Source organism: Trachypithecus francoisi, unplaced genomic scaffold, assembly GCF_009764315.1.
Source record: "Trachypithecus francoisi isolate TF-2019V2 unplaced genomic scaffold, Tfra_2.0 Contig01579, whole genome shotgun sequence".
NCBI lineage: Eukaryota > Metazoa > Chordata > Mammalia > Primates > Cercopithecidae > Trachypithecus > Trachypithecus francoisi.
The window spans coordinates 29,830,828-29,858,654 of NW_022681442.1; the positions used below are offsets into that span (position 1 = coordinate 29,830,828).

Here is a 27,827-nt window from a genome sequence, read left to right on the forward strand (position 1 = left end):
CGGGGTTTCCTCTCAGTGGGGCTCTTCTGTCCCGCGCTCTTCTCCACCCTCCCCCCAACAAGCCCCGTGACTTTTGGTTTAGGGGCAGATTCCTGGGGAGCTAGTCTCCTTCCCCGCACTTTGCAGTTCACCCTTTCACCAGGTGCCTCCCCCGGGCTGCAAGGGTGGGGGCGGGGGTAGGGGGAGCCAATCCCGGCAGCGCCAAAGGGGGGAGGCGGCGGTGACAGCCGCGGGGAGGGGGCGGGAGGAGAGAGGCGGCTCGGCTCGGCTCCGCTCTCAGCTCCGCTCTGCCTCGGGCTCTGCGCTCACCTGCTGCCTAGTGTTCCCTCTCCTGCTCCAGGACCCCCGGGTAGACCTCAGACCCCGGGCCCTTTCCCAGACAGCCTCAACCCGGACTCCCCCAGCCCCGACAGTGCACTAGGCCGCCAGGGGGCGCCGTGTGAGCGCCCTATCCCGGCCACCCGGCGCCCCCTCCCACGGACCGGGCGGGAGCGGGGCGCCGGGGGCCATGCGGGGCCAGGGCCGCAAGGAGAGTTTGTCCGATTCCCGGGACCTGGACGGCTCCTACGACCAGCTCACGGGTGAGTCAGTGACGTGGGGGTCGCGGGAGGGAGGGTAGCTTCCTCCACATCCTTCCGCCTCTCCGACCCCGACCTGGCCCGCACCCACACTCTGCCCCATTCCCAGGCACTCTTCTGGCCGGTCTGGGAGGCAGGACACTGGGGTTCAAAGCCTTGGGTCCCGCAGGGGTTGGGGAGGAACAGAAGAGGCAGGTGTGGAGAGGCAGCAGGTGTGGGCGTATGTGACACAGGGCTGGGAGGGTTTCTGGAGTGGGAGGTGTTACGTGCGTGAGCGCCTGTCATTCTATGTGTGTGTGTATATGTGTGTGAGCGCGCGCGCGTCTCCCACAGCTGGTTGCCATGTGCCCTGGGCTTGGTGACAGCTAGGGTGAGTGAGATTGTATGTGGCAGTGCAACTGTATGGTCTCGTCAGATGTTTGAGGTTGCATAGGACCCTGGTTGTACTGATGAAGTTGTTTTGACCATGTGTCTCTGTTATATGTGCAATGATGTGTTTTGAGTGTGTAATTCTGTATGAAGTGGTGTGTAACTACCAGAGTGTATTAGGGCTCCACTTTAGGGTGGCTTGTCTCTTTGTAGACTTCATGACCATGAGCCCTCTGGGCAAGCATTTGTTAAAGTAGGTTGTGTTGTGTTTTGTGATTGTGAGATTAGTGTTTGGTGCTAGTTGTGTACTTTCATGTGGTGATGTCTGCAGCAGGGCTCTGTGAGTGTCCATGATGTGTCTCATCCTTGCTGCCTCTCCGGCTTCCTGGTACAGATAGGGATCTTTAGTATACCCCACTGCTTCACCAACTTTTCCGCAAATAGCCCAGGTGGACCCAAGGAGGGACTCTAGTGTTCAGCTGCCCAGCCTGGTTTCCAAGAGACCTTATGGCTCTAGCACCTAGCCCCTGTAGGAAGGCTTTAGTTATTGCTGGGTCAGCCCTCTCTCCCCACACCAAATCATATACTCAGATTATTCTTACAACTGAATCCTTCAACCCCCAACAAACCTTTCAGAACTTCACTCAAACCCCAAGAAAACACATCCTCTTACTTCCCCTCCAGAGCCAGAGCTAGAAGCTCTAGGCCTGGGAAGTTCCATGTGGTGTCCTCTATGTCCCCCCAAACCACTTGGCTGCCGGGGCATCCTCTCTTTCCCACATGGGGAGGTATGTGAGACCAGTACATCTGTGTATGTGCATGTTCCTGGGTTTGGTAGGAAGAGCCATGTGTTTGTGTAGGTGACTGTGTCACCCTGCGTACATTTCCATGTGTGTGTTTGTGTCTCTCATTGTGCAGCCTGCTCTAGAAAGCCAGCAGAGTGGGAGGAGGGAGGCTGTCTCCCTGAGGCCAAAACAAAGCTGGGGAGGTGGAGGGAAGCCATGATCCTTGTCCTTCCTGAGGGGAGTGAGATTGAGACTTGGGAAGGGGGAGGGGACTAGGATGAGGTGCCTTGAACATGTGCCTCCCCCCACCCCCCATCACTGTCCCTGGGGAGGCCCTAGTCAGGATCAGGGGAGCCACTCAGGCTGGCCCCAGAACAGAGAGCATGCCAGATGCGCCTCAGAGCTGGATGGAATCCAAAGGGCCCGCTGTCCAGCACTTCCATGAATTCTGTTCCCACCTCCAGCTTAGAATTCTTGAAAGTAGTAAGGGCCTAGGGGCCTTCAATACCATCACATTAAGTCAGTGTTTGCTTCCACCTTTAAGAGGTTCTCCCGCTTAATGAAACCATCCCTTCCCCACTTGGCTATTTGAATGAGACTGGGTGGCGGAAGCATTTGTATTTGGAGATGCCCTGCCTCAGGTCAGTCAGGAATGGAAGTGTACCAACTATGTGACTTTTGTTCTCTTGGCCTCACCTTTCTCATCTGTAAAAGGGAATGTTACTTCCTGGCTGCCTGCCTGCCTGCCTCCCAAGGAAAATGGAAAGGTCAAATGTTGACAAGCGTCAAGTATCGTGGTCCGGGTCTACAGCAGCCTACCTGTAGATAACTCCACACAGGACTTGGAAAGTAGAAATAGGACTACCAGGAGCTCTTATCTCGAAGGGCGGCTTATTTTATAGTGGGAGACAAATCAGGTTGGGACGCCAGTGTTAACGAAGACTCTAGCGGGCAGGCGCCGCCAAGCTCTGAGGGCTGCGAGATGCCTAAGCTGAAGCCTGAAGGGGAGTCGTTGTCCGCGGTGCTGAAGCGCGCGCCAGGCCTCGCCTTCCCTTGCCTGCAGGTGGGATTCCTGGGATCAGATTTAGGGTAGTCTCCAGCTCCCGTCATCCTGGCCCATCAGGCTTGCAGGGAGGCAGCTGGAAAGTTACACCTCAGGGCATCCTGGGTACCTCCAACCGTTTTTGCTTCCCCACTCCCAACCCAAAGCTCAAAACGGAGCTGGGAGACTCTTTAGGAAAACAAAACAAAACAAAACACAGTCCGAGCCCCACCCGGACCCCTGTCTAATCCCTCAGGTCTTCCCAGCCCAGTGGAGCCGCTGGGCAGTGCGGTTCCGAGGGGAAAGGCTACGTTTAGCGGCGGCCCTGTCTGAGTGGAAGAGAGAAAGGCCAAGAGAAGATGCGGAGAGGGTTGGAGTCTGACTGGCCAGTCCTGAGCTCGGTCCCCGGACTGGGATCTCTCCTTGGAGTCCCTCCGGCCCTGAGTATTGTTCCCGGGGCGGGGGTGCCCCCGTGTGGCTGCGAGGAGCCATGCGCACGGAGCTGCTTCGCGATGGGGTGGTCGCCGTCAAGTGGTCAAGATTTGCCCAGAGTTAGGCGGTCATTCCCACCACTTAAAAGTATGGTTTTCTTTTTTTTTTTTTTTTGAGACGGAGTCTCGCTCTGTGGCCCAGACTGGAGTGCAGTGGCCGGATCTCAGCTCACTGCAAGCTCTGCCTCCCGGGTTTACGCCATTCTCCTGCCTCAGCCTCGGAGTAGCTGGGACTACAGGCGCCCGCCATCTCGCCCGGCTAGTTTTTTGTATTTTTTAGTAGAGACGGGGTTTCACCGTGTTAGCCAGGATGGTCTCGATCTCCTGACCTCGTGATCCACCCGTCTCGGCCTCCCAAAGTGCTGGGATTACAGGCTTGAGCCACCGCGCCCGGCCAAAAGTATGGTTTTCAAACAAACATGCGGGATCCCAGTCGAAGGAGCCGGACTATATCTCTCCCGTAGGCTTTCCCAGGAATTTGAAGGTGTTAGAGGGTCCTGGAAGGGTTTACTTGGAGTGTAACCTGATAGGGATGAGTCCGGAGTCCGGGAAAGGGGCCCAGCGGGACCGAAGTTGAGGGGGTGGGGCTCTTCTCGAAGCATTCGGCTGTACCCAGCGTATGGTGGTATAGTCTGTAAACCTGCCGCACCGAGACAAACGCAAATAGAAACAGTTGTGAGAGCAAGGAATTTGGAGCCGGGAGACAGAAAACAGTGGGACACAACTCTGCCGCCTCTTCTTTGCCACCCCAATACACTGGCCTCTTTCTCCTTCCTCCTGTCTTGTCTTCCATTGGTCCAGAAAGTGTGGAAGTGTGGGGAGTTGCCATGACAACTCTGTCCTCTTACTCCTTCGGCTCTTTATGCCAAAATGGTGGGGGCAGGATGCAGGGTGCGGGGAGGAGTGCGACAGGCGGAGAAAGGGGAGCTGAAAGGAGGCAATAAAAGATACGGTTCATTCCCCATCCAGCTCTTTTCTCAAAACCCACATGTACTTGCCTGGCCTCCCCACCAGAACCCAGAAAAATGCTCCCTGAGAAGGCTGAGTCCGCGCCACCCCTCCCTGTCCCCCTTGTCCAGGAACTTTGGGGGCGCATGCTTCACATGATGGAGCTCCAGGGTGAGCTCCTCTCAGGCGGCCAGGAGCACATGGGAAGTCTCCAGGGTTTCGATCCTGTGCCTGCCGGGCCGGCCCTCCCGCGCCGCCCACGCAGGGCCCACTCGGGTGAGGGCGGAGACCGGACCACCCCGGGCCCTGGGGGCGGAGCTTGGACGCAGAGCTCTCCGCCAAACCATGAACCGATGCCCCCGCAGGTGCCGGAGCCCACTGGGGCAGGCAGCGCGATCTCTCTACCAGCTGGTGACTGGGTCGCTGTCCCCAGGTATGCAGAAGGGAAGGGAGGGGCAGGATCCTTCAAAAAGTGAGCGAAGTGGGGTAGGAGCTCCGCAGAGGTAGGGAGGGAAGGGCCCCTCACATAGATGGAGGGAGCAACATCCCTCCAAGAGAAGGGCTTCCCAGGCAAGATCCCGGACAGAAGCGGAGCAGGGGATGGGCCCCCTTACAGAGCAGGGGGGTCTTCAAAGCGCTGTCTTCAAAGGAAAGGGGCATCGAGGTCCCTCACAATGGTGTAGGGGGCAGGGCTTCTCACTGAAGGCAGAGGAGGGGGCCTCTAGTGAGGGGCAGGGCGCCTCCCAGGGATGAAAGGAGGAGGCTTGCGGCAGAGCAGGGAAAAGGTTCAGCTCTTTCCTGCATTTCTTGGCTGAAGGGGTCTTAAGATGGAGGGTCAGTGTCCAGAAGGAAAAAACCCTGAGATGGGCCTAGACCGACATGAACTCACCTAGTGAGTTCATGCATGACGTGGGACGGATAGACTTGTGTGGCTTAAGGATTGTGTCTCTATTTTCTCTCTCTCTGGGAGTGTGTATTAATGGGATTGTGCATTACTAAGTTGTGCATCACTGGGCTATGCATGGCTGAGTCTGTGTCTCCCTGGGGTTGTGATCACTGGGATTCTGTGACACTGAGACTGTGTGTACCTGGAGTTCTGTACTTTAGGATTAGGTTGAGGGTTCCTGAGTCTCTGAGTTAGTTGTGTAGCCTTTGTGAGGTTGTACCTTGGTGTGAGATTTGTGGAGTGTATGAGGTGTGGATTGTGTGTATCCCATGGCACTGATGAGGTGTGTTTCCTTATGACTGCTTGGGCAGGGCCCACAGAACCCAACATCCCCTCTGCACCTGGCCTCAAACAGACCAAAACTACCTGGTCCTGTGGCATTCTGAGATCTGTCATTTTCTGGCTCTCTCCATGGGTATCCACTTGAGCCCCTGGAGTATAGGTAGGGCCTGTGGCCTCTCCTTGCCATCTATCCCCCAATAGGAGGGTAGATGGATGGTCCTGAGCCAGAACCATACCTGGAAATCTTCTGGGGAGCATACAACCTCCAAGCCCCCTGCTTGGGCCTGTCTCCAGTGACAGATGGCTGGAGCCAGGCAGGGCCAGCTCTCAGTCATTGTAGGCATGACTTCCAGGACCCAAAATAGCCCCAACGTCTAGGGAGGTCATTAATCACCCGATGCAGTTGGGGGCTGCAGTGTCTTTGGCCTAGCTGGGAATGGTGTGGGTCTGGGGGACTGAGAGAAGGGCTTTGAGGTCCTCACTAGCCGGGTTAACAGTGGCAGTGGGGGGTGGGACAAAGGTAGACTGGGGAAGGTGGGACAGTTGCATAAAGTGGGTTCCCCCACAAGGCGGTGTTACTCACATTTGAACTGGGGGAGATAAATAACTAAATAATAGGAATATCTCTGTGGTAAGACATGAGGGATATGGGGAAGGCCCACCTCATGCCTCGAGATAGTTTTCCCTTGAGTTCCCACTCTGCCAAATTGCTTCCATTGAGATTTTATTTTGAGTGAAGAGCTAAATTCGTGGCACAGGGATGCTTGGGGAGGATGGATCTGGCAAGTTTCTCATAGAACCCGAAGACTTGAGAATTCTCTGAGTGGGGAGAAGGGAGAGCCTGGAAAACAACTCGCTCTTTTACTCCTGATAGACTCGGCCACGGGATGCCTGGCTGATCTAGGACCATGAGTCCTGGCAGGGTTGGGTCAAGGTCTCTAAGAGTTGAGAGTGGGAATTAGGAAAAGGAGGGGCCAGGGCCAGGGCAACTGGCTGCAAGTTATCAGCAGCAGGGAGCAAAGAGGTGCTGTTGTGGGGCCCCTTTCCATTCAAATAGTCTGGCTTGGCATTCAAGATTTCATGGAATCTGACCCTTTTTAATTTTATTACCCATAACTCCCTTACCTAAACTAAGCTGTAGGCCCTAGGATTCCTTGACACCCCACACATACTGAAGAGACTGCCTGAGGGAGCTGACAGATCACTGACTCCGGTTAAACTCATTATTGTTATTATCATTATTGACAGAGTTTTGCTCTGTCAGTCAGACTGGAGTGAAGTGGCGTGATCTTGGCTCACTGCAACCTCCGCCTCCTGGGTTCAAGCAATTTTCCTGCCTCAGCCTCCTGAGTAGCTGGGATTACAGGCAAGCGCCACCACACCCGGCTAATTTTTATATTTTTAGTAGAGACGGGGTTTCACCATGTTAGTCAGGTTGGTCTTGAACTCCTGACCTTGTGATCCACCCGCCTCGGCCTCCCAAAGTGTTGGGATTACAGGCGTGAGCCAGTGCCCCCAGCCAAACTCATTCTTTATTAGCATGTCAGCTGTTATCTTGGGAAAAAAAATCACTCTTTTTTCCCAAGATAAGCAAGGAGCTTATAATGGCGGGGAGCTTCAATTCCTTCATCTGCAAGATAGGTATACTACCACTCACTCCGACCATGTCAGCTGTAAAAACAGGAATAATAGATCCTACCTCTCAGGATTATTATGAGGACTAAGTGAGGTACTACATGTAAAGTATCCAGGACACGAAATGTGCTGGATAAATATTATCTCTTTGTTTATTTGTTTGAGATGGGGTCTCACTTTGTCATCTAGGCTGAAGTACAGTGGCACGATCATGGCTCACTGTAGCCTTGAACTCCCACCTCAGCCTCCCAAGTAGCTGGGACTATAGGTGTGCGCCACCATGCCAGGCTAATTTTTTTTTTTTTTTGAAAAAGAGTCTCGCTCTGTTGCCCAGGCCGGAGTGCAGTGGCATGATCTCGGCTCACTGCAACCTCCGCCTCCCAAGTTCAAGCAATTCTCCAGACTCAGCCTCCCAAGTAGCTGGGATTACAGGTGTGTGCCACCACGCCTGGCTAATTTTTGTATTTTTGGAAGAGATGGGGTTTCACCATTTTGGCCAGGCTGGTCTCGAACTCCTGACCTCGTGATCCACCTGCCTCGACCTCCCAGAGTGCTGGGATTATAGGCATGAGCCACCTGCCCAGCCCAGGCTAATTTTTTATAGAGGCGGAGTTTCACCATGTTGCCCAGGCTGGTCTGGGACTCATGATCCAACCTCCTCAGCCTCCCAAGTGCTAGGATTACAGGCGTGAGCCACCCACCGTGTCTGGCCAAATGTTGATCTCTTTGTTAAGGTGGACAGTTGATATTTGTGTCTGACCTCCCAGTTAAGAAGCTTTTGCTATAACTAATTTCATAACCTGCTTGTAACAGCTCCTATCACCTATAGGCATCCTACAAATATTTTTTGAATGAGTAGATTCCTTAGAGTTCTCTCAGTGGGGCTGTCTCTCCCTACCCAGTGAGAGCATATTTAGTTCACCTTCATTGTACAAGCACTAGCTCAGAGCCTGGCACTCAATTTGTGTAGGTCCAGGTTTTTTTTGTTTGTGTGTTTTTCTTTTAACATCTTTGCTCTCCCAGGAGGTTGGAATGTATTTGAGGAAACAAGACTGATAGAGAAATCTGGGTTCAAATCTCTGCTTCATATCCTGTTAGTTGGGTGACCTCGAGCAAGGCCCTTTACCTCTCTGCACCTCATTTACCTCACTAGTAAAATGGGTACAATACTATTCACTGCCCATCTCATGGGGTTGTTATGAGAAGCCATCGAGATAATAGTCTTTGTGGAAATGCTTTATGAACTATTAAGAGCTATAGAAATGTAAAGGGGAGTGTTATGCTGTTAATAATAATTGTGGCAGACACTTATTCAGTAGTTACTCTGTGCTAAGTATTACTTTTTTTTTTTTTTTTCCTGAGGTGGAGTCTTGCTCTGTCACACAGGCTGGAGTGCAGTGGCACGATCTCAGCTTACTGTAACTCCTGCCTCCTGAGCTCAAGCGATTATCCTGCCTCAGCCTCTCAAGTAGCTGGGATTACAGGCATGTGTGCCACCATCTCTGGCTAATTTTTGTATTTATAGTAGCGACAAAGTTTCACCATGTTGGCCAGAATGGTCTTGAACTCCTGACCTCAAGTGATCCTCCTGCCTCGGCCTCCCAAAGTGCTGGGATTTCAGATGTGAGCCACCGTGCCTGGCCTGTGCTAGGTGTTATTCTAACAACTGTCCATATATTATTTTATTTTCCCCTCCTCAGCAACCATATGAGGTGGGAAACAGGCATACAGAGGTTGAGAGCCCATCCAGTTATTGCAAGTTGCAAAGCTGGGATTTGAAACCAGGGAGTCTGGCACCTTAGTCCACCCTATCACTTACTATGCTACAACAACACCTTTTACTGTTCCCACTGATAACATTACAGAATTCCCTGCTGAATTTTGAGGACTGCAACGAACAGGTTACTGGTAGACCACTGAAGGCTGGACGCTCTGAAGGGAAGGGAACTTAAGCTGCCTCTAACGGATAGGTAAGAGGAAAAGCAGAAGGGAGGGCAGCCCTGACAGAGATGGTAAGAGCAAAAACACAGAAATAGGACGGAGTTTGGTGTGTTTGAGCTACAGTGAGGATGCCAAACTGGCTGAAACAAAAGTATCTACCCTGATGAGGGTAGAGGGAAGAATGTTAAATGCCAGGGGTGGAAGTTGGACAGTCATAGGGAGGTATTTGCTGGTTTCATCTGTAAATCAGTAACCTTTAAGATGTGACAAATGGCAAGCAGCCCCTGAATAGACTTTTTCCTAGGGGAAAGGAGTGGAACAGGCCAAGCCTATTTGAAGCCAGACGCGGTGGCACACGCCTGGAATTCCAGCACTTTGGGAGGCCAACGGGGGCAGATCACTTCAGGCTAGGAGTTCGAGATCAGCCTGGCCAGCATGACAAAACCCTACTTAAAAATATAAAAATCAGCTGGGCATGGTGGTGCACGCCTGTAATCCCAGCTACTCGGTGGCTGAGGCACGAGAATCGCTAGCGCCACCGCACTTTAGTCTGGGTGACAGAGTGAGACCCTGTCTCAAAAAAAAAGAAAAAAATAAAGCCCTATGTGAAGCGTCATCTTCCCACCCCTTCCCTGGATGGGGCAGATCAGGCAGAAGGAAGGGGTATGGTACTGTGTGAGGTTGGACGCCTGCCCCCCAGTGGTGGCTATATAGAACTGCAGATCAGGCAACCTCGACTGGGGCCTTAGGGACTGGTCCCCACCCCACAAATTGGGTTGAGACACAGTCATCCCAGAGCTGGACAAGAGGGACGGCTCCTTCTGGGGCCAGTCCCCCTAAATTGGGCCTCTCGGCTGGGCCAGCTTTCCAAGAAGGGAGCCAGTGTAGTGTGGTGGTTTAGAGTGAAGGCTGAGTCAGACTGGGTTAAAATTGAAGCTCTGGTCTTGAAGATTTGCTTAACTTCTCTTTGACTTAGTTTCACCACCTGTAACATGAGGATAATAGTACAGGCTTCATAGGTTTATTGTGAAATTTGGTGTTACATCGCCTGTAAGCACATAGCGCTTTATCTATTACATAGTCAATGCTCAGTCACCGTTAGCCAGCAGTGGTAGTAATGGTGTTACTAACCCAGAGGCCCTAGTCTTATGGCTCATTGGCTCTGTAGGCCTATCCCCACCCCTTTATACACACACACACACCCCCCACCAAGAAGAGGCAGGGAAGAGGAGGGAGGGACCCCTGGCATGGAGGTGCTGGCTGGGAGGGGTGGCTCCCTTAGAGGGTTCACATTTCCCTCCTACAGCAGCTGGGCTTCTCCATCAGCTCAATAACAGTTCCTAAGGAGCAGGCAGGGCTTTGGCATCTCCTGGATGAAGTCCCAGCCAGAAGGAGCCAGCACAGTCCCCCTCCTCTCCCAAGAAGCTTGGGTCTCTTGACCCCAAAGGCAGCTGCAGTAAGTCCCCTCCCCAGAGGGTCCTGATGGGGTTAAGTGGCCTTTTTCTGCCTAGGCTACTGTATCTTATCCCCCCATCCCTTGGGCCTCAGTTTCACTGTCTGTGGCCTGTGGGAAGAGAGTGCCTCCCTCCTCACAGTCTCCATGGCAACCAAATCGATATTGCCGGTATCCTCCTAGCAGGAGAGGTGACTGCCTTCTCCCCCATTATTCTCATACAATTCCATGCCAGTACAATGACACAACGGTAGACCCACCCTCCAAATTATACTACACATCCACCTAACAAACTTCAGACCCACATCCTACAACCCTACTAAAACACAGGAACCTCACTCCCCATGCACCCTCACAAATACTTCAACACACTCCCACACATGCAGACCATAGACACCCAGCTCACATACCCATATACGCAAGAGTCAAAATGCATAACTGTATGCCAAACACACCTCTGTGACAGGTGCACAGTCATGTGTAAGCACACACATAAGAGGAGACATACACACTCCCATACTGACAAACATAGGAATATACACACAGGGAAACACCTGGCCACCATAACATATTCTGACCCATGCATCTGATTACTTATACATGTGCAGATGGTGGTTTCTCACACACATACACCCTGCCCTTCCCTGCCTTCTCCCTAAGCTCAGCTCCTCCCTCTGCCCCCTCCCTTTGGCACACAGTAGCCACAGGATGTCTAGGGGAAGCACTCCTCAGGGACAGAGGCGGGTCACTACCCCCTCCCTCCTCTGGCCCATATCTTATCCTGTCCTGGTCCATATTCTTTGCACCAAAGGTTCCTGAGGAGGTGCCAGTTCAAAGGCTGAGGTGGCCCTGCAAAGAGGAAGAGGCGGCGGCTGTGGTTGAGAGGCTTGTGGGGCAGAGGCGGGGTGATAGGGGAGAGGGAGGAGATCCTAGGAGGAAGAGGGGGAGGGAGGCTGCAGGCAGTCCTACTCAGGCTGGGGAGCCTGAGGGGGAGGTGGTGTGAGGCGGCAAACCAGCGTGTCTGAACCTGGGCCCTGTAGGGGCCATGCCCTAGGCCCACCATGAACCTGGAAGGGCTGGAGATGGTCGCTGTGCTTGTGGTCCTCGCTCTGTTTGTCAAGGTCCTGGAGCAGTTTGGCCTCTTTGAGCCTGTCTCCTTGGAAGGTAATCTAGGTGTCCTGGCATGTCTGAGCTGCTGGCTGGTGGGGCAGCTGCCCCACAGCACTGGGGAGGGTGTTTGTCTGTCTTCATGACTGGGGGCAGGGATGAGCAGGTGAGTGATGAGACAGGGATCTGGGAAGTGAGTAGGGGTGCTTGGGGGATATGACATCTGGGAGAGGTGAAGAGGAGGCCTCGAGGAGTAGATATGGAGGGAGGAGGGAATCTGGGGGACAAGGTGTCAGAAGGTGGTGAGGGGTGCAGTGTGGGAGGACTGGGGTGTGGAGATGAGGAGGTGAGGGGATTCTGGGGGATACCAGGAGGGGTCTGGAGATAGAGAAGGAGTGTCTGGAGTAGAGGAGGGAGGTTCTAGGGATCCTGAGATAACACCAGATTTCTGGGGGGTCCTTTTTGGAATCAGGGACCCACCATGGTGCCTGTGCATCTTCTCCACACCTCCATCCATGCAGTGTAGCTTATGGGGTGTGTGGGCTCAGTGTGTGAGAGACACAGGGTATGACTTTGTGTTCCTGTATGTGAGAGAGTACAAAGTGTGTAACTGTGAGCCTGTGTATGGAACAGGGATGTGACTGTATGTGTGAGAGTGACAGGGCATGTGGCTTTGTGAGAAGGTGGATGTGGCCACGCCTGAGTGGCACAGTGTGTGGCTGAGCCTGTTTGGGTATCAGGTTGTGCATGTGGCTGTTTCCAGAGTTTCCTGAGGATATACCAGCTCCATACCCAAGGCTTGGGAGGTGGGTTCTGGAGGGAAGAGTGTGAATATTGTGAAGGAGACATTTATAGCCCAGCTCTGATTGGAGATGAGGAGTGGATCAGATCAGGGACCCTACTTCCCAAGCCCCCTTGCCTCTCCAGGCTCCTATCAGGATCCAAGTGCAGAATGGTCTCCAGGGCCTAGACATTGGGAGTGGAAAATCAACTCCCCTCCCCACCCCACCCGAAAATCAGTGGGGAGAGTAATATTGGGGTGGAGAGGAGAGCACATCTGCCTCCCCCTTGGGAGTTTTGGCCTCCCCCTCCTCTTCACAGCTAGAACTGTGTAACTCCATAGCATGGCTGTTCCCCAGTGCCACCAGGGACAGGAAGACAGACCAGAACCATGACGGAGGACTGCAGGGTAGATACCTGGAAGAACTGGAAAAATATGAAGGAAGCTGGAAACAAGAGAAGGTGCATGAATTGCCTGCTCTAGGGTTCAGTAAGAGCAGAAAACTCCTAGCTCACCCTCCATCCTCTGCTGCATTTACTAGGGTGGAGTGGGGAACAGGGAGCTGGACCTAGATGAACTGGGACAGCTGGCCTGAGCTTGTTCTCATGCAATCTGGAAAAGGTGAAGTTGATTGAGTTCTAACTTGCCATTCCTTTTTTTTTTTTTTTTTTTTTTGAGACGGAGTCTCGCTCTGTCGCCCAGGCTGGAGTGCAGTGGCCGGATCTCAGCTCACTGCAAGCTCCGCCTCCCGGGTTTATGCCATTCTCTCGCCTCAGCCTCCCGAGTAGCTGGGACTACAGGCGCCCGCCATCTCGCCCGGCTAATTTTTTGTATATTTTAGTAGAGACGGGGTTTCACCGTGTTCGCCAGGATGGTCTCGATCTCCTGACCTCGTGATCCGCCCGTCTCGGCCTCCCAAAGTGCTGGGATTACAGGCTTGAGCCACCGCGCCCGGCCTTGAGCCACCGCGCCCGGCCGCCATTCCTTTTAGATGGGAAAGGGGAAAGAGGGGGCATCTGGGAATCCCAGGCATTTTGGGCTGAAGGCAGCCATTCTCTTATCACCTTTAGAGGAGACAGAGGCTTGGAAACAGGTAGGGGGCTGGGGTGGGGGGCAGGAGAGCTACCCCGAGTTGGGCGACTACACCATTGGAGGCTCCAGGCACAATCCGGCTTCGGGAAACCAGAGTCCAGGCTAATGGAGCCCTGGGCCGGAGGCCAGGCCACCATCGATCCCCCTGCCTGGCCCACCACCTCCCTCCCACCTCTTCATGGCTTCTGGGGTGGGAGAGAGGTAAGGATGTGTTGAAGGAGAGGAGGTGGTTACTCACCCAGTTACCTCCTGGTAAGGGGGCCTGGTCTGGAGGGTGAAGCCTGGATTGGGAGGGTAGGGTATATGGAGAGGGAGTAACCTTTAAAGGAAGTTGGACCCCTCCAGGAATGGACTGAGGCCAACTTTAGCCACTGTGTCAGATCCAGTGGGCTCTGACCTAGGAATCTGGATGCAGTGCAGCTGGGAGACACACAGACACACACACACACACACACACAGTAACACTGAGGGTCCTCTGGGGGTGCAATTAGAGCTGTAGAGAATGTACAGAAATAAGGGGAGAAGAAGGGAAGGGGAGCCATGATCAGTGGGCCCTGGATAACCCCACAATACACCAGAATACTCCCCTCCAAGATCTCTTATTGCCTCAAAGTTTACTATTATTTCACCCTCAAAGAGCAAGCATACTGGAAAAGACTGTGAAGGGGCTGCAGTTTAGGGTAGATGAGTTAGCTGATGAGGAACCCTGCCCTTTGGCAGAAAGATTCTGGGTGCCTTGGAATGAGGAGGGGTTATAGGAAAGAAAAGTGGGTGTACCCAGGAAAAATGAAGCCTCTGTGGGTGAGGTATTGAGGTAAGCCTTAGATATTTGGATGCCATGGGGACCCAGGTCACAGTATGATATGGGTAAGTGTCATGACAACCTTGATATGTATCATAATGTTATAAGGTCACAATGTCATAGTGTTCTTTGTAGACTCACATGTCATGATGTCCCAGAGGCATTGTGTGTTCTTGTGTGGTTTGATCATGCTGTATGTGAGATGGCCTGTAGGGGTCTCCATGTGTGTGCACCCTGTTTTACTTAGGTCACATTTGTATATGTTTGTTAAGGAGTAGCAGTTCAGTGTGTGTGTGTGTGTGTGTGTGTGTGTGTGTGTTGGAGCATACATATTAGACCATCAGGTGTGAGTTACTGGATATCAAGCTGTCACTGGCACCCATCACTGTGATGTATTGCTCTACATGTCACTATACACGCCTGTCACTATAGGTATGTGTATGAGAGAAGTGTTCTTACCCGGGCAATCCTTGGGTTGGACATCATCCTGAGAGGTCCAGCCATGGCACTTGAGCCAAGGGTACTAGGTCATCAAAGACACTGAGGCCACTGCCACCTCATCCTTGCTGCCTTGCTGTCGTCCGCCACATCCCATTAAACAAAGTGCCTGAGCCTCACCTCTATGGACCCACTAGGCTCCCCTAACCCAATTCCAACCACCCTTGCCATTCCTTTCCTCCCCCTTAATTCCTCCCCCAGCCCCATCCCCAGATGGGGTTGATTTGTGACTGGTGGGGAGGGGACAGGGAACAGAGGGACAATGGGAGTTAATGTGCCTTCCCGGGGTCTTCTCTCTTCCCAGGCCACCCTCCAGGGCCCACTAAAAAAGCGCTGAAGCAGCGATTCCTCAAGCTGCTGCCTTGCTGCGGGCCCCAAGCCCTGCCCTCAGTCAGTGAAAGCAAGTGCCTCTCATGTGCTTCCGGGGGCGGGGTCCGATGTGTGCGTGCGTGTGTGTGCGTGCGTGTGTGCGCGCGCGCGTGCCCCAGGCCTACCTTGTGTGTGCACGTGTGCCCCAGGCCTGCGTGTGTGCGCGTGCTCCAGGCCTGCATATGTGTGTGGGGGGCCCAGATCTGCGTGTGTGGGGGTGGGGCATGCCACAGGCCTGTGTTTGTGTGTGCGCGTGCTCCAGTCCTGCGTGTGTGTGCGCGCGCGTGAGCGTGCTCCAGGCCTGTGGGGGGGGGGTGTGCCCCAGCCCTGCGTGTGTGGGGAGGGCATGCCCCAGGCCCGCGTGTGTGTGGGGGGGGAGGCGTGCCCCAGGCCTGCGTGTGGAGGAGGGGAGTGCCCCAGGCCTGCGTGTGCGTGTGTGTGGGGGCATGACCAGCGTGGTGGGGGCGGGGGGCGGGGGGTGGGTGCTGGCTGGGCTGTATCATAAGGGGGCGTGGCTGCCGTGTTCATATGCGACTGAAGCTATCGTGTGTGGGCGTGGTGAGTTGGGGGCGGGGCCCGAGCGTGCGTGGGTGTCACTGCTCCCACAAAACTGTGGGACCTGAGAGTGTGGGTGTAACCAGTGTGACCGGGCTGGGGCCTGAGCCTGTGTAGCTGTGGTGAGACCAGGGGACCCTGAGGGTCCGTATGTGGCTTAGCTGGGTTAGTGTCTTCAACTCCATGCGGCCGCCCCCTTCCCCACTGTATTTTGGACCTCTGATGTGTGTTGCCTATGCCCCGACAGGATGGTGACAGGTGTAGAGGATGGCGCCTGCCCTCCTTCAGACGCCAGGGTATTTGGGTTTTCTGTCCCAGCCTGGTCCCCTGCTGAGTGATCTCGAGTTGAGTGACCTCGCTTTGTCTCTAGGTCTCCGTTTCCTCAGTTGGGCCTTGCCTACCTCAGAGGATCATACTGCATTTTGCAAACCATAAAGGCCCACCTTGTAGTTATTTGAGCGTGCTGTTGTGTTGGACATAGATGGGTCCCACACGGGGGTGGATTCGGAAAAGGACAGGCATGAGTCCTGCAAGCTTGTGTGCATGGGGTCCGTTTCGTGTGTGTCTGTACTGGTTGGGTGTGCCTTTGTGCGGGCTGGGATGTGAGGTTTGCTCTGAGTGTGAGGGGCCAGGTGTGTGTCTGCAGTTGGCCGGGTCTTCCGCTTTCTCGGTGACAGTTCGCTCCCTTCAGCATTAGCCGCCCCAGCCTCCCTCCGCCCCCACAGACCCCGCCTGCTGGACCCAGGTGACTTACGCTCCAGGTGGGGGCGGGGCGGGGCGGGGCAGGGCGGCTTTGCCATCTTGGGGTGGGGGGCTCTTGCCTGGGGGCTGGATGTTGGGGCCGGGGTGGGACTGAGATGGGGTCGGAGGTGGGGTCTGGATGTAGGTTGGCTGAGCTGGGCGGGGCATGGCTCAAGCATGGCTGGGATAGATGGGGCTGGGCTGGGCGAGGGGAGGGGGGTTGGGCGGGGCAAGGCCGGGGCTGGGCGGATCTGAGTTGGTCCTCGAAGGCCCGGAGCTCCGACCCTCAGACGCCCCCTCTTGAACGCGCTTTTCCCACTCCTCCTTTTCTGAAACGAAGATGCGGCTGGGGGCCTTCCCCTCCAAACAGGGATCCAGGGCCCAGGGGCGAGCACTGAGTCGGATCCCCGGCTCTGGGGCCAGGCCAGGCCTTGGCCCGCTGATAGACCTCGAAGATAGCCAGCATCTTTTCTCCTTGCCTCAGTGTCCTTGGCTCCGGGCCTAGGGAACTGGCAGCCTGGTCTCCAGCATCGGATGGGACCCGGGGCGGGGAGGGGGTGAATGGGTCAGTGATTTGAAGATGGGTCGCGGAGGCCGGGCCTGAGGCGCAGCTGTCCTCACCGCTCCGCAGACAGCGTGGAGGATGAGTTTGAATTGTCCACCGTGTGTCACCGGCCTGAGGGTCTGGAGCAGCTGCAGGAGCAAACCAAATTCACGCGCAAGGAGTTGCAGGTCCTGTACCGGGGCTTCAAGAACGTGAGTGCAAGGCGAGGCCAAACTCAGGGTGGGGCAGGAGGACCCAAGCCGGTCCACAGCTTCCCAGAAGGCATGGCTTGGATGCTTGAGGTACTGAGTGGAAGGGAGGCGAGGCCCTGAGACTGAACTTCTAGCTGGAGGTTCTGGGGCGGGGCCAGAACGGAAGCGGCGCCTGTAGACTGTCAGTTTCGTCCCATGTTTTTTATTTGTGCACTGGGAAAGAAGTCTTGCCTCCCATCACATGAGCCACGTGGTGAGTCCTCTGGAGGCTTGAAGATTATCCCCCTCCCTGGGAGTCTTGGGCCATGGAGGGTGGGGGTGGTGAATGGAAGGGGATTTTTGTCTCTGCCCTCAGCCTGGTGCCATCTCTCCTTCCAGGAATGTCCCAGCGGAATTGTCAATGAGGAGAACTTCAAGCAAATTTACTCCCAGTTCTTTCCTCAAGGAGGTGAGGGGACAAGGCGCAAAGGGAAGGGAAGCAGCTGTCCTTCTCTAGGCTGAGGGAGGGAGGAATTCTGGAGGGGCTGGGAATGCCAAGGTGATGGGGGGTATGGGGAGCTCCGTAGAGGGAGGAAGTCCTCTCCTGTGTGGAAGCCAACTTCTCCACACTCACCCTGCAGACTCCAGCACCTATGCCACTTTTCTCTTCAATGCCTTTGACACCAACCATGATGGCTCGGTCAGTTTTGAGGTGAGCTGGGCGAGGTGGGCCAGGGAAGCCTGTTTCCTGGACTTCAGGGCCAGGATCTCCAAGGCCAAACCCAGGAAAGGGGTTGGGTGAAGACTACCTGAAGACACAGCTCCCTCCTGCCTCCTTCCCAGGACTTTGTGGCTGGTTTGTCCGTGATTCTTCGGGGAACTGTAGATGACAGGCTTAATTGGGCCTTCAACTTGTATGACCTCAACAAGGACGGCTGCATCACCAAGGAGGTGCAGGGCAACTGAAGGGCTGGGGGCTGTGGTGGTGATGGGGGTGGTGTGCAGAGGGTGATGGGAGGGAAATATGACCCATATATGCCCACAAGCAAGGGATCAAGGGAGGCTGGAGGCTCTGAGGAAGCATCCTCTTCTCTCTTGGCCTAACAGGAAATGCTTGACATCATGAAGTCCATCTATGACATGATGGGCAAGTACACGTACCCTGCACTCCGGGAGGAGGCCCCAAGGGAACATGTGGAGAACTTCTTCCAGGTACTTGGGACTGGGTAGGCTGGAGGGCCCTGGAGTGAAGAGAAGGAGGCCAAGAACCAGCGGGGAACTCACCTGACTTCTGTCTGCCTCTCTTGCCATCCCTCCTGTTCTCCCTGCCTGACCACCTTCTTGCAGAAGATGGACAGAAACAAGGATGGTGTGGTGACCATTGAGGAATTCATTGAGTCTTGTCAAAAGGTACAGCTCCGTGCCCTCTACATTACCCTGACCTGGACTCAGGCCTGATTTAGTAATGTAGGGAAAAACTTCTTTGGGCAGAATACCACCTCACCCCCACATTTCAATCCTATTCCTTTGTGGGAGGCTTACCCCTTCCCTACCTCAGGTCTCTCTGGGCATCTCCTTCCTCTGTGCCTTTGAATGTCCCCATCTGTGACTCAGTGTCCCTCTCCCTGTCTCTGATAAGCTCCTTCTCTTTCTGTCTCTTCAATCTGCCTCGCTCACACCATGGCCACAGGATGAGAACATCATGAGGTCCATGCAGCTCTTTGACAATGTCATCTAGCCCCCAGGAGAGGGGGTCAGTGTTTCCTGGGGGGACCATGCTCTAACCCTAGTCCAGGTGGACCTCACCCTTCTCTTCCCAGGTCTATCCTTGTCCTAGGCCTCCCTGGGGGCTGGAGGGATCCAAGAGCTTGGGGATTCAGTAGTCCAGATCTCTGGAGCTGAAGGGGCCAGAGAGTGGGCAGAGTGCATCTTGGGAAGTGTTCCCAACTCCCACCAGCTCTCACCCGCTTCCTGCCTGACACCCAGTGTTGAGAGTGCCCCTCCTGTAGGAATTGAGTGGTTCCCCACCTCCTACCCCCATTCTAGAAACACACTAGACAGATGTCTCCTGCTATGGTGCTTCCCCCATCCCTGACTTCATAGACATTTCCCCTAAAACTCCCTTCTCAGAGAGAATGCTCCATTCTTGGCACTGGCTGGCTTCTCAGACCAGCCTTTGAGAGCCCTGTGGGAGGGGGACAAGAATGTATAGGGAGAAATCTTGGGTCTGAGTCAATGGATAGGTCCTAGGAAGTGGCTGGGGTTGAGAATAGAAAGGCCTGGACACAATGTGATTGCTCAGGCATACCAGGTTATAGCTCCAAGTTCCACAGGTCTGCTACCACAGGCCATCAAAATATAAGTTTCCAGGCTTTGCAGAAGACCTTGTCTCCTTGGAAATGCCCCAGAAATTTTCCACACCCTCCTCAGTATCTATGGAGAGCCTGGGGCTAGATATCTGGCATATCCCTGGCATTGCTTCCTCTCCTTCCTTCCTGCATGTGTTGGTGGTGGTTGTGGCAGGGGAATGTGGATGGGAGATGTCCTGGCTGATGCCTGCCAAAGTTTCATCCCACCCTCCCTGCTCATCGTCCCTGTTTTGAGGGCTATGACTTGAGTTTTTGTTTCCCATGTTCTCTATAGACTTGGGACCTTCCTGAACTTGGGGCCTATCACTCCCCACAGTGGATGCCTTAGAAGGGAGAGGGAAGGAGGGAGGCAGGCATAGCATCTGAACCCAGTGTGGGGGCATTCACTAGGATCTTCAATCAACCCGGGCTCTCCCCAGCCCCCCAGATAACCTCCTCAGTTCCCTAGAGTCTCCTCTTGCTCTACTCAATCTACTCAGAGATGCCCCTTAGCACACTCAGAGGGCAGGGACCATAGGACCCAGGTTCCAACCCCATTGTCAGCACCCCAGCCATGCTGCCATCCCTTAGCACACCTGCTCGTCCCATTCAGCTTACCCTCCCAGTCAGCCAGAATCTGAGGGGAGGGCCCCCAGAGAGCCCCCTTCCCCATCAGAAGACTGTTGACTGCTTTGCATTTTGGGCTCTTCTATATATTTTGTAAAATAAGAAATATACCAGATCTAATAAAACACAATGGCTATGCACAGGCTGCTGTCTCTGCCTTTTGTCCCTCCCACCTACAAATACTACACAACCCCTAACTCATGCACCTGCAGCCTTTTAGATCCCCAAGAAAGTGGCTTTCTTTTCCATAGTTGGCCATACCTTGGCATGAGACTGAGACACAGGCTCTGGAATGGTTGGAAACCCACCCAACCTCAGGCCCCCACATGAATCTCCCTCCCACACAGCCTGAGAGGAGACAAGGAAGGACAGGACACTGATGTCCCAAAGACTGTGCCAAGCAAGCTGTTTTTTAGCTGACATTCTTACAAGTTGAATCACAGATTTCTAATTTACAGACTTTTTAGTTAATCTCAAAGTGCTTTCTTTTGAGGGGGCTCCCTTTAGTTTTTTTCTTTTTCTCTTTTTTTTTTTTTTTTGAGACGGAATCTCTCTCTTTCGCCCAGGCTGGAGTGCAGTGGCATGATCTCGGCTTTACTGCAGCCTCCGCTTCCTGGGTTCAAGCAATTCTCCTGCGTCAGCTTCCTGAACAGCTAGGATTACAGGCGTGCGCTGCCATGCCCGGCTTATTTTTGTATTTTTAGTAGAGACAGAGTTTTCGCCATGATGGCCAGGCTGGTCTCGAACTCCTGACCTCATGTGATCTGCCCGCCTGTGCATCCCAAAGTGCTGGTTCCAGGCGTGAGCCTCCGTGCACAGCCCCTCCCTTTAGTTTCTAATGAAAGTTCCTTTGTGTCAACATTCCAACCTTGCCTCCAGTATAGATAAATATTTTTTGTGTCCATACCCCAGCCAGGAATGATGGGGGAATGAGATGGAGTGGACCCAGCGCAGGTCACCATAAGGCAGATGGCACAAAGGATGACACGGACTTTGTGTGTTCCCACTCTTTCTTTATTCTGTGTTCTGCTCCTGCAGAGGGACCCCCCAATGGTAGGTTCCTCTCCTCCTTTCTCTGGGTCACCATTATGTGGTGACTAAGTTTCACCATCCATAGGGGAGTATCAGGCCTTCTCCTCCCTCATGACAAAGTCAAGGGGAGGGATATGTTGTCCAAGAAACAAAAACTCACTTTTAGCGTCCATTGTTTTATCATCTGTGTTCCCTGCTTATATCATCAAAGAACCATCTGCTCCTTGGGTCCTTGGGTTTCTTTGAGTCGTCAGCATAAAGATCTGATAAAAGCTGTGGGCCCATTATCCAGAAGAAAAAAAAATGCAAGAATTCCCATGCATTTTTGTATCCCTTTAGCTCATCTAAGGGTCCTAAGTTAAGAACCTGTGATCTAGAGTGAGTGCAGCGGCTCATGCCTGTAATCCCAGCACTTTGGAAGGCTGTGGTGGGTAGATCACTTGAGGTCAGGAGTTCAAGACCAATCTGGCCAACATAGTGAAACCCGGTCTCTACTAAAAATACAAAATTAGCTGGGCATGGTGGCGCATGCTTGTAATCCCAGCTGCTTGGGAAGCTGAGGCCAGAGAATCACCTGAAGTGGAAAGCAGAGGTTGCAGTGAGCCGAGATGGTACCACTGCACTCCAGCCTGGGCAACAGAGTGAGACTCTGTCTCAAAAAAAAAAAAAAAAAAAAAGAACATGTGATCTAGTCTAACTCTCCATTTATAGAAGAAGCAGGCTCAGAGAAGGAAGACTTGCTCAAGGTCACTCAGTGAGTTTGTAGCAGGACTCAGACTAGACTCAATCCCTCAAGTCTGTCAGCCGTGGCCTTTGGGCACAGTAAAGAGTTGTATGTTGGCTGGGTGCGGTGGCTCACACCTGCAATCTCAGCACTTTGGGAGGCTGAGGCGGGTGGATCGCAAGGTCAGGAGATCCAGACCATCCTGGCTAACACAGTGAAACCCTGTCTCTACTAAAAATACAAAAAATTAGCCGGGTGTGGTGGCGGGCGCCTGTAGTCCCAGCTACTTGGGAGGCTGAGGCAGGAGAATGGCGTGAACCCGGGAGGCAGAGCTGGCAGTGAGCTAACATTGATTGCGCCACTGCGCTCCAGCCTGGGCAACAGAGCGAGACTCCGTCTCAAAAAAAAAAAAAAAAAGAGTTGTATGTGAAGGGTTGGATGCTGTGCATGTTATGCATAATCCAAGCAAAGGATTGTGCAGGCTGTGACAGGCTCTCGTGATGCCCTCTGCTTTTCCTTTATGGCACTTCTCAGTTTGTAACCATATACTTACTTGGGTAATTATTTACTTGTCTTCTCCTATACACTGTAAGTTCCTGAGGGCTCCCTGAGTGCCTGGACTAGGGTTTTTTTCTTCACCATCTTATTCTTGAGGCCTGATACATAATAGGCCTTCAGTAAATAATAGTGGATGAAAGGACATGGTGAATGTGTGTATATAATTACATAGGTATGGAGACACTTGTTTTTTTTTTTTTTGAGACTGGGTCTCACAATCTCAGCTCACTGCAACCTCCACCTCCCAGGTTCAGGTGATCCTCCCACCCCAGGCTCCCAAGTAGCTGGGACCACAGGTGCGCACCCCATGCCTGGCTAATTTTTTGCATTTTTGGTAGAGTCAGAGTTTCACCACATTGCTCAGGTTGGTCTCCAACTTCTGAGCTCAAGCAATTTGCCCACCTCTGCCTCCCAAAGTGCTGAGATTACAGGTGTGAGCCACCATGCCTGGCCCAGTTTCCATTTTCGAAGGTAGATTCAAGTTTAGTGGAATTGAAGCAGAGAACTGCTAGTAAGCTGAGAAGTGCCCCAGAGCCCAAGCCTACAGATGAGATCCAGAAAAAAACAGTAGGTTGGCATTCAGATTGTCGCCCAGGCTGGAATGCAGTAGAGTGATCTCTGCTCACTGCAACCTCCGCCTTCTGGGTTCAAGCGATTCCCCTGCCTCAGCCTCTGAGTAGCTGGGATTACAAGCACATGCTGCCATGCCCGGCTAATTTTTATATTTTTAGTAGAGACGGGGTTTCGCCATATTGGTCAGGCTGGTCTCAAACTCCTGACCTCAGGTGATCCACCCGCCTCAGCCTCCCAAAGTGCTGGGATTACAGGTGTGAGCCACCACGCCAGCTTCAGGTTATTTCATCTTGGCCATTGGTTGGGTTCTGAATGTTGTCAGCTGCTCCATCTCAAAATACTCTCCTTTCTTGCCTTCCAGTATTTCCTACTCTCCTGGTTTTCCTCAGACCCTTCTGGCTACTCCTTCTCAACCCTCCCTTATAGACTCATCCTTCTCAACTTGAATTTTAAATCTTAGGCCCCACAGCTCAGACCTAAGCCTCTTTTTCTTTTTTTTTTTTTTGAGACGGAGTCTTGCTCTGTCGCCCCGGCTGGAGTGCAGTGGCCGGATCTCAGCTCACTGCAAGCTCCGCCTCCCGGGTTCACGCCATTCTCCTGCCTCAGCCTCCCGAGTAGCTGGGACTACAGGCGCCCGCCACCTCGCCCGGCTAGTTTTTTTTTTTTTGCATTTTTAGTAGAGACGGGGTTTCACCGGGTTAGCCAGGATGGTCTTGATCTCCTGACCTCGTGATCCGCCCGTCTCGGCTCCCAAAGTGCTGGGATTACAGGCTTGAGCCACCGCGCCCAGCCAAGCCTCTTTTTCAAACCACCCCTAATCCCGTGGCTTTAAACACCATCGATATGCAGAGGCTCCTAAGTTTATATCCCCAGAACTCTCTCTTCTGAAATCCAAAACCTATCTATCCAATTGCCTTTTTTTTTTTTTTCCTGTCATCCAGGCTGGAGTATAGTGGTGCAATCATAGCTCACTGCAGCCTCAAACTCCTGGGCTCCAGTGATCCTCCCACCTCAGCCTCCAGAGTAACTAGGACTACAAGTGTGTGCCACCCACACCCCACTAATGTTTTAATTTTTTGTAGAGATGGGGTCTTACTATGTTGCCCAGGCTGCCCTTTAACTCCTGGGCTCAAGTGATCCTCCTCTAGTCTCAGCTTCCCAAAGTGCTGAGATTACAGGAATGAGCCACCGTGCCTAGTCCAATTGCCTATTTGATATATTAATGTGGATCTGTAATGGTTAAACTTAACATGTTCAAAATGGAGGTTAGAGTCATGCCTTTCCAGTCTTTCCCATCTCAGTAAATGATACCAACATCCATCTAGTTGCTCAGGTCAAAATTTAGAAGTCTTCATTTCTTCCTCTCCTTCATTCTCCCTCCACCCCCATTTAATCAATCACCAATTCTACCACCAAAGGTACACCACCTCTCTCTGTCTCTGATGCTGTTTCCTAGCCCAAGCCACTATCACTACTCACCTAAATTACTCCTTCCTATTTGTCCATCTGAAGTAGCTCCTTGATGCAGTTGGTAGGTTTCTTCCCTTCATAGCCCTTACCACAAACTGTGAGTTCCTATGTGTGTACTGAATTTGTTATTGTCTGGTTCTCCAAACAGAATGTAAAATCTGTGAGGGCAGGGTCCTCTCTCATTCATTCCACAAATATTCATCATAGGTCTACTAAGCACTGTTTACTGTTGTAGGTGTTGGGGGTGGGTGGGGAGAGGTGTGGTATGGTGAGAAAGTGTATAGCAGTTATGTGGTAACAACTACTCTTCAAATTTGAGGGACACAGAAATGGGGCCAACCTTCCCTATGAGACTGGACTGTGGAAAGTAGGAGAAATCGTGGCTACTGACTTGTTGGCGGTCGCCATGGGATGAGATGTAACGCAAAGAGGAAAATGTCATGAGACTAAGGACATCAGCCAGAATGACAGCCCCCAAATCTCCTGTCAACCTATAAGGAAGAAGCTGAGGCAAAATGAATACAAGTAGAAAGTTTATTATAAGCTTGAGGATTGCAACCCAGGAGCATAGATTCAAGTTGCCCTAAATAGACACTCTGATTAGTAGCAGTTACACGTGGATTTTTATAGGAAAAGAAGAGGCAGTTCCTGAGTTATTTACCAAGAATCTACATTAAAATAACATAAGCTATTGATTGACTATATATTGTTAAACTATAGGGTATGTGTTAGAATGTCCAGTACAACATTATTAGGTTAATTTATAGCTACTTGTGGCAACAGCAAGCAATGTCGAGATGATTACCTAGCTCAAAAGAGGGAGGCGTAGGATGTGATCCTGTCATTTTATTCTTTTTTTTTTTTTGAGACCGAGTCTCACTCTGTTGCCCTGGCTGGAGGGCAGTGGCGCAGTGGCACAATCTTGACTCACTGCAACCTCTGCCTCCCAGGTTCAAGTGATTGTACTGCCTCAGCCTCCCAAATCGTTGGGATTACAGGCATGCACCACCACGCCCAGCTATTGTTTGTAGTTTTAGTAGAGACCAGGTTTCAACATGATGGCCAGGCGATTCTTGAACTCCTGACTTTCTGCCTGCCTTGGCCTCCCAAAGTGCTGGGATTGTAGGCGTGAGCCACTGAGCCTGGCTGATTCTGTCATTGTAATGCCTCATTGGGCCTATTTATTTTTAATTTTTAAAGATTTATTTATAGGGCGGGCGCAGTGGCTCAAGCCTGTAATCCCAGTACTTTGGGAGGCCGAGACAGGCGGATTACGAGGTCAGGAGATTGAGACCATCCTGGCTAACATGGTGAAACCCCGTGTCTACTAAAAAAAAAAAAAAAACAAAAAACTAGCCGGGCGAGGTGGCGGGCACGTGTAGTCCCAGCTACTCGAGAGGCTGAGGCAGGAGAATGGTGTAAACCCGGGAGGCAGAGCTTGCAGTGAGCTGAGATCCAGCCACTGCACTCCAGCCTGGGCGAGAGAGCAAGACTCCGTCTCAAAAAAAAAAAAAAAAAAGATTTATTTATTTTTAATTTTTTTTTTTTTTTTTTTTTTAGAGGCAGGGTCTTGTTCTGTGGCTCAGGCTGGAGTGCAATGGTGAGATCCTAGCACTACAAGTGCACATCACTATGCCTGGCTTTTTTTTTTTTTTTTGAGATGGAGGTTAGCTTTTGTTGCCCAGGTTGGAGTGCAATGGCACTATCTCGGCTCACAGCAACCCTAGTTCAAGTGATTCTCCTGCCAGGCATCTGCTACCATGTCCAGCTAATTTTGTATTTTTAGTAGAAACAGGGTTTCTTCATGTTGGTCAGGCTGGTCTTGAACACCTGACCTCAAGTGATCCATCTGCCTCGGCCTCCGTGGCTTACAGGCGTGAGCCACCACGCCCGCTGTATTTTTATATTTTTATAGAGACTGTGTCTGGCAATATTGCCCAGGCTGGTTGCAAACACCAACACTGCGCCCAGCCATCTGGGCCTGATAATTTAAGAGGACTCACATTCCTCAGATAAAACTTCTTTTCGGCCAGGTGAGGTGGCACATGTCTGTAATCCCAGCACTTTGGGAGGCTGAGACTGGAAGATCACCTGAGCCCAGGAGTTCGAGACCAGCTCAGGCAAGATGTTGAGAGCCCTGTCTCTACAAAAAATGAACAAATTAAATGAGTGTGGTGTCGGGCATTCACCTATATTCCCAGCTACTCGGGATGGCTGAGGCAGGCAGATCCCTTGAGAACCCAGGAATTCAATACTTAAGCTATGATTGCACTAGCCTGGGTGGCAAAAGTGAGACCTCTTCTCTTAGAAAAAAAAAAGTTGTGTTCTCAACCCCAACGGACCACAATATCCAGTGAAGCTGCTGTGGCCCCTAACTCTCAGCACAGGAGGTCCCTTAAGAAAATGCTTGACCGGGCGCGGTGACTCACGCCTGTAATCCTGGGCGACAGTGAAACTCCATCTGAAAAAACAAACAAACAAAAAACGCTTCCTCCTAACCCCCATCTCAACAATCCAAGACTGAAAAGAAGAGGGACCATGAAAGTCCCTGAAACTACAAGTTGGGCTATGGCTAGAGGAGGTAAATATCAGACTGAAGTGTAAGATGGACATTACTAAGTCTTAATCATCATTTCATGTTCATACCTCACAGGCTGAGACAGATTTCTCAAGCAACATAAACGTAAAGTGCATTAGGATAGGACTACAAGAGAGCTCTGAGAACATACAACGAGGAGACCCAAACCCATCTAGGGCTCAGGGAAGGCTTCCCAAGGAAGCGATGCCCATGCTGAGGCCCAAGGGATCTCATGCCCCACTGCACACACCGCGCGCTCCCCATTCCCAAACGAGGCAGGCTTTTCATGCCTCCCTACCTTTGGACTCTGTTGTTCGTTCCACTTTCCTGGAGTACTGTCTTCCCTCCCCTGCTCAGTAAAGCTAACTTCACATCCTTTATAATCCAGCTGAAAAGTGAAGCCATGCCCACGGCCTCTCCCCAAAGGAGGAGTATCACCTGTTCTGAGCTCCGAAGTTCTTGGGGACACCTTGTGGGAACTGCGTATGTGGTGGCTTGTCTCCACCACCGTACTGTGAGCTCATAGTGTTCCTAGAGCCCAGCACCAGGCAAGCTCTATAGATGTCTACTGAATGAAGGAATGAACGAATGATTTCATTTTAAATGGGATTAGGCGAAAATGATTCAAGGCAGAGGGGTGAGCTGAGCTCCTTCGAATGGTGTCTTTACCGAACCAAGCCTGGGTCAGGCAGATGTAATGAGCCCACCTATTACAAGAATCTCCATAGAAACTAGGTCAGTTCTTTACTATCTCTTTAAGAACGGGA

General features: G+C 52.5%; 1 protein-coding gene across 8 annotated transcripts; it reads left to right on the forward strand.

Annotated features, from left to right (window-relative positions):
• The first annotated feature begins 73 nt into the window (after positions 1–73).
• Positions 74–27,818, forward strand: KCNIP2 (potassium voltage-gated channel interacting protein 2). 8 transcript variants are annotated; one of them, XM_033184921.1, is made up of 10 exons: positions 162–581; positions 15,055–15,150; positions 16,366–16,419; positions 17,047–17,171; positions 17,550–17,619; positions 17,792–17,862; positions 17,994–18,101; positions 18,258–18,362; positions 18,498–18,560; positions 27,136–27,818. In XM_033184921.1, exons 1-10 carry the CDS (start codon positions 509–511, stop codon positions 27,418–27,420), a joined length of 1,050 nt encoding a protein of 349 aa, XP_033040812.1. In that variant the 5' UTR covers positions 162–508; the 3' UTR covers positions 27,421–27,818. The 8 variants fall into 8 exon arrangements, with proteins under 8 accessions (XP_033040827.1, XP_033040846.1, XP_033040812.1 ...); XM_033184947.1 differs by lacking the exon at positions 27,136–27,818 and adding an exon at positions 18,841–20,270 and having other exon boundaries at positions 235–581; XM_033184955.1 differs by lacking the exons at positions 16,366–16,419; positions 27,136–27,818 and adding an exon at positions 18,841–20,265 and having other exon boundaries at positions 161–581.
• The last annotated feature ends 9 nt before the right edge of the window (positions 27,819–27,827 follow it).

Bases quoted from the DNA above. Each gene is read 5' to 3' on its own strand.
- KCNIP2 (XM_033184921.1), top strand. From the start codon at position 509: ATGCGGGGCCAGGGCCGCAAGGAGAGTTTGTCCGATTCCCGGGACCTG. The intron at 16,420-17,046 runs GTGACTTACGCT...ACCGCTCCGCAG, and splicing joins ACCCCGCCTGCTGGACCCAG to ACAGCGTGGAGGATGAGTTT. The intron at 18,102-18,257 runs GTGCAGGGCAAC...TTGGCCTAACAG, and splicing joins ACGGCTGCATCACCAAGGAG to GAAATGCTTGACATCATGAA.